This window comes from Ascidiella aspersa, chromosome 8, assembly GCF_963924565.1.
Source record: "Ascidiella aspersa chromosome 8, kaAscAspe10.2, whole genome shotgun sequence".
Classification (NCBI taxonomy): domain Eukaryota; kingdom Metazoa; phylum Chordata; class Ascidiacea; order Phlebobranchia; family Ascidiidae; genus Ascidiella; species Ascidiella aspersa.
The window spans coordinates 14,358,044-14,369,924 of record NC_139454.1 but is presented as its reverse complement, the minus strand read 5'-3'; the positions used below and the strand labels follow the sequence as shown (position 1 = coordinate 14,369,924).

The window sequence follows — 11,881 nt, the reverse complement described above, 5'->3', positions numbered from 1 at the left end:
ATTAACAAATAATATTATAGCAATGGGGTACTTTTCATCAAATTAACGTATATACATTTTAACCAATATTTTGAATACCATTTTATCTTTAAAATAAGTAAACAACTAATATGTATTTTTTATGTGATGTTTTGTTTTTGAGATAAAGGGTCTTCATTGAACGATGTTCATACTGAAAAAGTCCTTGGAGATATATCATTTGATGAAGGTATTTATTTGTATTTATATTAAATAAATGTGCCAAACAGTGTAACCTTTAAAACAGTGGTTCTCCAACCCTTTTCTTCTTGTGGCCCCTTTTAAGTCTTCGTTAACTTGCCCGACCCCCAATTATAGTGTATAATACATAAACCAGAGTCAATAAAAAAACACATTTTAAAAATGGCAAAATTCACATTGTAAAAAAATCTAGACAGATTGTATCAAAATTTGGCTAAAATGTCCAGATTTAAGTGTGCACATTGCACAATGAGTTAAAGTTACAGTTTGAGCGTCCATTCATTTTTATTACACATTGTTTGACTGAAGCTATGCTTAATTTGTTAATTGAAAAGTGTAATGGTTGCTTTTTCTTCTACAATGCGAAACTTTTAGTTCATATTGCTTATTTCTTATTAATTTTTTTTTATCAAATACTGCATGGCGACCCCCAAAAAAACACTTGCGACACCCAGGTTGGTAACCACAGCTTCAAAATATACATTCAAATTCCCTAAGATGTATCCAGTGGTTCTCAGCCGGGATGCAATTTCTAACACTCAAGGGTGCCATGAGACATTTCAAATTACTTTGGATTCCCATTTTTGCTTTATTAAGTTTCTGGTTACAATTTTTTATACGATTAGAGTGCAACAAATCAACAAGGTTTTTCAATCTTGTTTATTGTGATGTTACAGTAATCCAAGCTAAAAATACTAGTAGGGGTGATGCAAGCCAAAACAGGTTGAGAATCACTGATGTAAGCCTTGTGTAAAAGTACCTTAAACATTACTTTAAATATTACTTTGCAATGAAGTTTCCTTATTTCTTCAGATTTAAATATATATGTTAAATCAAATGTGTTAAAATAAAAAAAAAAGTGTAATTTGTGTATAAGTTTTGTAAGTGGTACTCTTTAAGTAGTGTGAATTAAGTTAGTTGCACTATAAATGTAGACCTTGTTGTTATTGAAGGAGCCAAATAGTGCACTTGAGCCTTTTACACCTTTACAATTTCCAGTTGGCGCCATTTGAGTTTTAAAATTTGGTACTGCGTTTGTGCATGTCGGACTCGGGACCCGGGTAGTTTTACGTGGTCTTACTGGAGTCCCTAGTCCATCTCCAGCAAAACAAGGTGACTCCTTGAGTCCTGAGTCCGACTCTGCAGCCCTGTTAATGAATATCAATAAAATTGTAAGATATTTTTGTATATATTTGTTTTTTTAGGTACTACAAGCAGTCAAGAATTCATCGAATCTACAATGACAGGTTGTTTTTTAAAACAATTAGGTTATATGTGTTATTATAGAACAGAACTTTTATAGGATTTTGTAAATCGCTTCAGCATATAAAAATATTTTTACTTTGCTTTTAAATCCTTTCATGTTTGCTCTTACTATTGTTGTTTTTGCAACAAGTTGTTTAAACAATAATTCTGCCAAGATAAAAAAATATTTTCATTGTTTTTAGTTCAAATAGGAAAGATTTTGAGCAACCAAAACAAAATTTTAAAACTACTGGAAACTAAGAGTTCCGCTAGTGATGCGGAAAACAAATTTTTTGAGATGGTGCCACTGGACAATGAAATCGAATTTTCTGAATTGGAAGAAAATTTAAAAAACAAGACAACTAGGAGATATTTGGTAAGTTTTTTTGTTTTCACCATAGAATGTTTATTTTGCTAAAAAAATTTTGTTTACATTAAAATCCTTGTTTCACCATAAAGACAATGCAATGTACAGCATGTTTAATCCAGTAGTGTACCCATTTTCACCTAGCTGTTGTCTGTATAGTGTGTCCAAAAGCAATAAGTTATTATAATAAACCAAGGAAAAATAGTATTGGCTTTCAATGTTAAAAATCTTGTACAGTATGACGTAAAGCTTGTAGAAATTTAAAAAAAAATATCTAAAACAAAAATTCATGGTTGCAAAATTTTTTCAGACTGCATGAACCAACTACTTATCGATATTATAATATTTAATTTGTATTTGCATAAATAACAATGCCTGTTTTAATAGCAATTTATCAAATCTGTGCATTATTTCGCAATAAGCCTATTAATATTTAGATTATTCAGGGGCCAGTGTATTTTTTTTTTGTAAATAACCGATACTGTAGGTATTTTTGAATGCTAACATTATATGCAGGTGCAATACTTGCGGTCAACCAGAGGAAAGGGCGTGGGTGAAACAATACGTAGAGCTATGAAGCACATTGGTACCTACAAGCTTTGGTCTACCTTCAGCTATAAAGGCCGAAAAGGAAAGAAACCATTCATGGAATCTAAATTGTGTAAAGTTATTGTGGGTATGTACATAAGGTGTATTACGGATAATGTTAGTAGAAATACTACCAGCTAATTTACTTTTGTGTGATATTCAAACTTCTGTGAACATTAACCACCCTGATGGTAAACAGAGAATGTTTTGAAACGCAAATTAAAAAAAAAAAAAAAAATAACATGTTGTAGTATTATTTATCAGAGTTGCCTGCCATATTAATAATTGTTGAGTATAATTGTTATCCAGGGGACAAAATCTTGATGTATATATTGTAGGCACAGTTATAAAAGCTCATGAGACTACAATTAAAGCTGTAGAAGACGAAGTGTCAGCTTTTCTGAAGCATGCGCCCAACAAACCGGGTGGATCAAATTTTTCGGTAAGTTGATGGGAAAAAAAACTTTGACGTTTTAAAATGACAAAATCTATACATTGTACAAAAATGTACAATTTAATTGTATTATTATGTTTTGTCCAAAAAATGATCTTAGCAACCAGTGCTGCGGAGTCGGCCTCGGGCCTCGACAAAGTCGGTTTGTTTTGCTAGAGTGCGACCTGTTCTTACGCAGTACCAATTTCAGAAACTGATTAATCTGTTAAAAGTTGTAATAGCATATGGTTGAATATTTTCCAACCATGTATTGTTGGTTTTGAATCATATGACACCGCTATGAGCGGATTGCTAAATATCCAACTTACAGCTGGAGTCAGACTCGGGTTAGTTTTAGCCGACTCCGCAGCCCTGTTAAGCAACCATATTGAATTTGTCAATTAAGAATTAAAAATTATTGTTGTTGTTAATTCATATCGTTACAGAAACAAAACAAGACTTGTGACAGCAGCAACACCTCTATCAGCAGTGGAAGTGGAACTTTTCCATATCTTTCTTCTGACTCTGAGGAGTGAGGAGCAATAACGTCCATATATTTGATGTTTTTGGTTTGTCCGCGTACAACTTTTCATATCGTGTGCTCCTAATTTTAATAAATAAAGACCTTGAGTACTACGCTGTATTGTGATTAATTGAATATTATCCATGGCGTAATATTGCAGACATTTTTAGTAATGAACGTAAATTATTATGTTTTTTTCGCATAGGCAATGTTTTTACTTACATTTACATTGTCACCATAATAACGTGTTGATGACTGTTTATGCAGGCAAAAATCCTTCTCATGTAACTTAAAAATGTTGTTTACACATTTACGGAAAAAATACGTTTGTTTGGAAGTTATTAAAAACGTTTCTTGCGCAACAATTTAACGTAATGGCGACATAGTTAAATAAAGCTATTAAGGACGTTTACCACAACGTTAGTTTAACGTTTCTGGCTGTCTACACGTTTACGTAAAAACAACGTTTGTTTTGAATGTCATAAAAACGTTTCGACTGGCATTAGGTAACGTTACGAGGACGTATATAAAAAAGTTATTAGGACGTTGATGGAACGTTAACAGTTACGTTTACCACAACGTTATTTTAACGTTTCTGGCTGTCTACACATTTACGTTAAAACAACGAACCAGAATAACGTGACTACAACTTTTTTTTGATGTGAATATAACGTTTAAACAACGTCAAATTGTTTGCTGGGTAGTTACCAGATGTCACTGAATTCAGTTAATAATTTTGCAAATTATATTATATTTGATTGCTCAGTATTGGAGTATGTTATTATAATGTTAAACTTCTCCACTTGGTTTATTTTTATAGAACTTGCTCATATTTACTAGTTGAACTATAATAAGAACACATATTATTCGTCTGTAACTGTGATTCAGCCATTCTGGGATTATGTTGTACATTGCTTAAAGACATATCAACAGTACACTGGAAAAAAAAAATAGTCAGTCTATTCCTCAAAGATACAACAAACCTCTGGTAAGATTATTGTGATCGGGGAATCCCCATGCTTCCTCCGATTTTGAAAAACACGACTGATCCGACAGCGATGTTGGTTACGTACGGTCGATGCCCACTGCTACGATTGTGAAACGACCTTATTCTAATATATCGTACGCCTACAAGCCCTACATGTAAATAAATTTTGTAACAAATTCCATTAATGATTAACTCATATTTAATCATGTTGACTAGGTTAAATCAAAATTAATCATTCATTATTATGCTCTAAACAGTTTGACAAAGACTTTTAACCAAGTAAAAAATGATTTATTTCAATACTTTTAACGGTGCTATAGTATGTTAAGCTGATCTATAAAAATGTTTTAAAACAACACCATACCTAATTTTAATATACTATGATCGTAGGATCAGCATAAAAGTGTATTATGCAAAAAAACAAGGTCTAACTAAGATAAAAGAGCTGTTATATCTTATTCAAGCAAGGTTTCTCAGTGCACGTGGCTTACTTCACGCAATCATATACCTCAGAAAATAAGACTCAGTTTAATTTTCCATTTTGATTTTTTTTTTCAGAAAGCAATCATCAAGGAAAATACAAAATGGTATCAAAAATCAGGAGATATATCAGCATAAAGTACTTGTGTCATGTGTTGCATGTATAGAGTTACATGCTGTGGGGACTTGGCTCTCAACTCTGATGCTATAAAAGCACCAAAATTGTCAAACCTATCATTCTGCCTGGGCTCACTTAAACTTGCCAACCTTGAGTGTGACGTTTCTAAAACATTGAGCATTTTTCTCTGCAAAAAAATATTAGCATGGTAATATTGCAATAGACCAAACACCTAACATTTTCTTTACATACTAAACTGCAAAAAAGACTACATGGTAATTAGTAACAATGTATTTACCTGAAATTCTCTTTGATCACTTTCTTTTACTGTCTTCCTCTTCTTGCTGCCGTTTGCATCATAAACTGTCTCACTGCATGTTGGAGTGTCACTGTTGTTTAACTGTCCCTCCAATTCTCCATTTGAAAAGGCACTACAATATGTATTGTACTTACAGTATATAAAAGCAAATTCATTGAAATATAAAGGAAGAAAACTATTTACATTACAACCAGAGCTGTGGAGTTGATTTAAAACCTTGTGCCTGAAACCTTCAATTATAACTCTGATTAATAGTCATACATTTACTATTTGTGCTTTAAATATTTGTGTAACTTAGAACTCCTTTTTTCAGTTTAATGCTACTCCTTTGTCCGAAAATTACTACAGATTCTCACTCCTCAGACTCGAGAAATAAAATGTTTATACATCATCTGAATATATACATATTACATACTATTGTCATAAAGTGATAGAGGTTCAATAAAGTAGTGTTTTTACCAAAATTTTCAGAAACTGTAACCATTTCCTCAGTTTCTGTGACTTCTTGGGAGAAAAAGTTGTCCTTTGTGCTAGAAAAATGATGCAGAAATATTTGTTGTTTGTCAAATGAAAACAATGAAAAAAAATCTGTCTAAAGCTCTGCATATTTATATGGTTTAATGTTGCTACCTATCTCTTATGGCTGAATTTGGTGCTGGAATAGAACTTACAATTTGAAATTTTTTAAGGAACAAATTCTGTATGAATATCAATGCATGAATTTCCAACAAATCTGTATAGTATTTGAAACATGCTATTAACACTGATTTTAAAGGCATTCTAATAACTCTTCCTTGAAGTTTTTCTGGGAGTACAAACAAGTCACACCTTCTGTGTTTTATATAACTTTACAAGAAAGACAGCTGTGAAAAGTATGGCCAGGCTTCCGGAGCCTGCACACCAGATCCACTTGAAGCACTAGATACCTTTTTATGATTTCGTGCATAGGTGCTTCTCAAATTTCCCCATCGCATCTGGCAGAACTGTACTGCGTATTGTGAAACAAATAGTGGTAAGCATTGCTTTAACTTAAGAATATCAGTAAACTGATGAGCAGTAGATAGTGTATAACAGTAAAATAATATTAAATGAAAAGTTTTAAAAACAAAAATACCAGATGAATTCATTTTGGCAGCGACTTCTTTCCAGGCACTTTCATTTTTGTTTTTATTTTTTTTGTCAGGGTGAAATTGATTGTATATAATAGGTAGGTTTGACACAATGTCAATCAGCTTCCGATTCCAAGTCTCTTCCTCCATTATACAGTACTTAATTAATTATTATGCTGTGAAAACCAAAAACAATTTTACAATATGTCAAATATGTTTTATAGTAAATATTCTCCACAAAGAAATAAAACATCTGTTGTTCACTTTTATAACATTGTTGTTTTCAATTATTACACTTTCTGAAACTGCAATAATGTTAAAGACTGAAAAAAAGTACACTGTCTCAGTGGTTATTCATTTATAACATTGCCTTTATAAGTGTAATGTCTAATTATGGTCTCCTATGGTCCACTGCCATGGCACAGCACCAACTGGGTTAAAGTGCTGACACAGTTCATCCCTAATAAATCTTGCTTCTCTAGCATAGAAGTTCGATCCGATATTTGTGACCCTGCTAAGGTTGACTGAGGTGGGAATCGAACTTCTCCAGGAACCAGGAATGCACTCTCCAGACTCATCTGGGATGTCACCAAAATTACTGGATGGTGACTGCAAATAATTATGAAGTGCAATACTTGCTTGGACTGCCATTTCTGCAAGCTCAGGTTTGTAAAAATCTGCCATCTTACAGCTAAAATACCAAACGCATTTTCCACTACTCTGCGGGCCCTACTTAGTCTATAATTGAATATTTTTTTTTTCCTTTGTTATAAATCTTCCAGGATATGGCTTCATCAGATGCTTTTTTAACGGAAAGGCATCATCACCAACTAGCATGTATGGAACTGTTATACTCGATTGCTTTAATTTGGATGGAGCTGGAATACCCAGGAGATTGCTCTCAAGTCTTCGTCCTATTTCAGAATTGAAAAGAATACCTCCATCGCTATGAAGACCAGAGTCCCCAATGTCAACCAAAATAAATCTGTAGTGTGCATCACACACAGCCAACAAGACAATTGAAAAATAACCCTTATAATTAAAATACTCTGATCCACTATGTGGTGGACATTTTATTTGAATATGCTTTCCATCAATTACACCAATACAATTTGGAAAGTTCCAAAGAGTTTCAAATTCAGAAGCAATTTTGATCCACTCTTCCTGGTTTGGTGGTTTTAAAACTTGTCTGCCATGGACATTCCAAATTGCTGAAAGGGTTTCTCTAAGGATTTTCCCAATAGTTGAATGACCTACTCTAAAAGAGTATGACAACTGCTTTTGGGAAGATCCCGTTGCCAGATACCTGATGAATTTATATTCTTTAGTTTTTAATTGTTTTATGTTATACTTAATATATTGATGTCATACCTGATAGTCAATACAAGCCTCTGTTTGGGAGTTATTGGTTTTCGAAAGTTTGTTGTAATTTTTGCTACATGTGGCGATAGTAATTCCAAAATATAATTAAATTGATCAGGGTTCATTCGCATATATTGCCTAAATTTTTCTGGATTTTTTTTTTGCAAGTAGTTTGTCCACAAGAAGAAATTCTGATTGACTATCTCTTTCCATGTTAATCTCATCGGCCCAGAATTCTCTGCTTACAAAAAAACTGTTTTTTTGTGAAAAACGATAAACTTTATTTACTCAACATACCTTGCTTCGTTTGTTTTCAAGAGACTATACGAACAAGCTGCTTCTAGTTGAACCAACACAACTTTTTCACGCAATAATTGCATTTGCCATTGATAGGATAAAGACATTTTTTATGTAAAATGATGCAAACTAAAGGTGTGTTTACTTTTTTATAAATGTATGACTATTAATCAGTTGTTGACAATACAAGTTGTAAATTACTTTTACCCTGTTTGTTTGTCCTGTGCTATTATTATGCTTGGTTAAAACTAAATACAAGTCAGACCATGATTTGACTAGCCTACTTTACTCCCGACGTCCTTACGTAGGCCCAGCGTCGTTAGCTCGTCTTAACGCGTCGTAAGCATCGCTAAAAACAGCCGCTCTGCGTATGCTCTGACGCAGTGGGCATTAGCCGTCGTTAACGTTCGTCGTTGTCGGTTCAGAAGGCCTAACGACGAGCTTACGACGCCAGTGGGAATCGGGCTTAAGGCAAACCATTATAGAATAGAGTATTTATTTTACTTATAAACAAAACTTTAAACTGCTAACTGTCCATGGGTAAAGTTTATCTAGTTTAGGGCTACCCAAAGTTTTCAGGCTGTGACCTCATTTATTATATTAAACTTTTTGACCCACTAGGTTTAACAGTTTAAAAACTAACATTTCTCGATGACTGTCTGCTTTGGCATGCATTTATTGAAGTAATGTGCGTTTCATAATTTGCCATTAACATACCAAACAGAAAAAATAACAATTTTATGAATGTAGCACTTTGTGTAAAATTTAACTCCATGAGCAACCCCCAGTTTGGAAAGCCCTGGTCTAGTTATACAAAACTTCCGAGTAATTTTACCGATGTGTTGTTTGTGTATGTTACACTGTTTTTCTATTATTCAGGTTGAAAAACTGATTGTGAACCTCTACTTAAAAAGTTCTGGTCACAGAATGAGCAGATTATTTAAAGAGTAAAACACAATAAATTCCTTCAAATTTTCCCCCCTTTGACCATTTGTTGTTCTGTAAGAAGCCTATTAATTAATGTGAAACTTTATTCTCTTGTAGATAACATATGACACTGCTTTACACAAATTCCTACTGGTAATTGTTTGGGCTTTTCAGTGATTTTGATTTTTTAAGTCAGGGTTGTCCAAGGTTGCACAGTATTTCTTACATATTCTTTACGGGCCACAAAGCAGACTATACATGCGTGCCAGGAGCAGATAAACGATTTTCGTTTGTAACTGTCGAAAGATATATAAACTGCACAAACTTTCTGCTGTCACCAAATTGTGCACAAATAAAATCGAGCGATAATAATTTTTTTGCCAAGTGATAGTAAACTGGTTTATTTAATGGTGTAATCGGAAAAATGTAACCCTAACCAAACCATTGCAGGATGCTCGCTGATTGTTGGTCACTTATATTTCTTTAAAATAAACCCTGTACGCATTACAATAATTCAACAGTGCTTCGCGAGCCACAAACAACGATGTCGGGCCTGGGTTTTGGACCACCCTGCCTTAAGTAATCAATTTTTGTTAAAAGAGTCATTATTTTCCTACTTATTGGTACACCTTATATGCAAACTCAGGCAAGCAAAACAAAATAATGTTTATTTAAAATTTATTTGGTTAAACGTGGTAAGAATCAATCAATTTAAAGAATAAATAAAGTTCTTTATTGACACCAGATTCCAGAGGCCACTTCAGTATTGTTTTCGTTTTGTCTAGTACCTGGTCAACAGCGTCTGTATGAACACAATTTATCGACCAATATATTGCAAATGTTTTTTTATAATTTTATTAAATTATCTCTTTGCACTGATTTAGTATATTTAAATTTCAAAGTGTGTATTACAAAGTAAACGTTTTGTTTTATATGAATAAAATATTTATAAATTTTTACTTTGTCGTCAAAAGAGTTGTTAAGTTATTACTTATTCTGAATAAATTTCAGCAAATAAATTATAGACTCTAAAAGTATAGTGGCTTAATTTAGAGTAAATAAAAATATCCACACAGAACTAGGTACCATACTGTACAGGTTTGAAATCAGGACTGCTGAGTCGGCCTCGAGGAGTCGGTTTGTTTTGCTGGAGTCGGACTCGGGACTCGAGTAAGACCATGTAAAACTACACGAGTCTCTAGTCTGAAATGCGCAGTAAACTAATATGACCACCAACTGAAAATTGTAAAGGTGGAATAGCATGTGGTGGAATATTTTCAAACCATGTATTATGAATGAGTTATACGACACCCCTATAAGTGGTAGCTAAATATCCATGTAATTTTGGTTACGTAAATTGGCGGAATACAGGCTGTTTAGTCAGGGCCGGACTCGGGACTCGACAAAATGCCACATTTAACTGGAGTCGGACTAGGGTTATTTTTAACCGACTCCGCAGTACTGTTTGAAATAGATATTTTTTGTCATTTTCAATGTAAGTTTGCGAAAAGTATTTTTTACCTCGAGTGCTTCTCATCTTTTCTCCCTTATAGCAAAAGTTTGGAGCTTACTTGCTGGAGGTTGTAGTTGAATATATCAAAGCCCATGTATAGAAGTAGGTGACATCTTGTAAACAGCTTAAATATATATATATCTTTATTCAGTTTAAACTTGATTGGATAACTGGTTGTAAAAGAATAAAGATTATTATTACATTTAATTTCAACAGATTAGAAAGCTGCGTAATCTGGTGCTTTCCTTTTTTAAATGAACAATATTACTCACTAAATTTGTGTTCACCAAACCCTATCCACTAAACTGGTACCAAACTGTGCAATGTTAATATTTCTTAACACCAAAACTAAAGAATAATTGAATATATTACAAGATCCCTACTCTAATTTGCTTTAAGTGTTTTACTGTAATGCTAAAATAAACGAAACTGGGGCAATAAAAATAACTTTAAACAATATTGTAATATTTTGTTTATTGTACTTATTGTACTATATAAGCGAACACAAAAAGTTGTACCAAAAGGCTTACTAGTAATAATAAAAAACGCTTCCGCAGTCATTAACTGGACGACGTTGGCGCGCCAACGAGTGTGTTACCATATTATATACCGGTAGTACTTATGGTCAGCTGATATTGTATGCCCTTTTTTAAGTGCGTTTACACGAAACTCGACAATGAAAGTTTGACACCTAATTCAAACATAACTTTTAACCTGTCAGAAATGTCGAACCTTAATATATATAAGCTGGTTGCTCCAAAATTTTACTTAACCAACATGCAAGTCAAGCCCAGTTGTTTACGTTTTACTATTATGCACTAGAGCGGAACGCTGTCGAAAGTAGAACAATGGGCTACGTCACAGTTTGTCCTCATGGTTATAATCTCTTTGCTTGGTGGTTGTAGTAATAGCAAAAATTACTACAATATGAAATACTTCTATACAGTATTGTTTGCAAGATGGGCATGGTTTTGCAAATATTCTTATAGCTAGTCAAAAAATAATTGTTTTACAAACCATAGTACTTGAGCCAAAACGTTCATAAATTTATTTAAAGTTAAAGTTTATTTTTAACTTTAATTGCATTATGATAGTATGTATAGTATTTGACCAATATTTGACCTATTTGACGAGTATTTGACGGGTCAATTGATCGGATTTTATTTGACTGGTCAAATGCACAACCCTAGTAGAAAGTAACGCAAAAAAATAAAAATCTACAAATACCTCATATCGCAATGCATATCATATTATTTGGGTTAAGGTGCGGGTTCGAGTTTGGGTGGGTCAAGCATTAATATATTTATTATTAATAAAAATGCTTGACCCACCAAAACACAAAGCCGCACCTTCACCCAAATAATATAAGTTACTTTCTATGTATTCAAACAAG

General features: G+C 33.2%; 1 protein-coding gene across 1 annotated transcript; it reads left to right on the top strand.

Moving 5' to 3' along the window:
• Positions 1–1,762: 1,762 nt before the first annotated feature.
• Positions 1,763–3,418, top strand: LOC146136256 (uncharacterized). Its single transcript, XM_083396194.1, has 4 exons — positions 1,763–1,840; positions 2,348–2,507; positions 2,758–2,861; positions 3,299–3,418. The coding sequence occupies exons 1-4, from the start codon at positions 1,763–1,765 to the stop codon at positions 3,386–3,388; spliced, it is 432 nt and encodes a 143-aa protein (XP_083252320.1). The 3' UTR covers positions 3,389–3,418.
• The last annotated feature ends 8,463 nt before the right edge of the window (positions 3,419–11,881 follow it).

What these genes read in the sequence shown, in the direction of transcription:
- LOC146136256 (XM_083396194.1), top strand. Translation starts at nt 1,763, where the DNA reads ATGGTGCCACTGGACAATGAAATCGAATTTTCTGAATTGGAAGAAAAT. An exon ending in AGACAACTAGGAGATATTTG is followed by an intron (nt 1,841 to 2,347) that starts GTAAGTTTTTTT and finishes CATTATATGCAG; the next exon opens with GTGCAATACTTGCGGTCAAC. An exon ending in CGGGTGGATCAAATTTTTCG is followed by an intron (nt 2,862 to 3,298) that starts GTAAGTTGATGG and finishes ATATCGTTACAG; the next exon opens with AAACAAAACAAGACTTGTGA.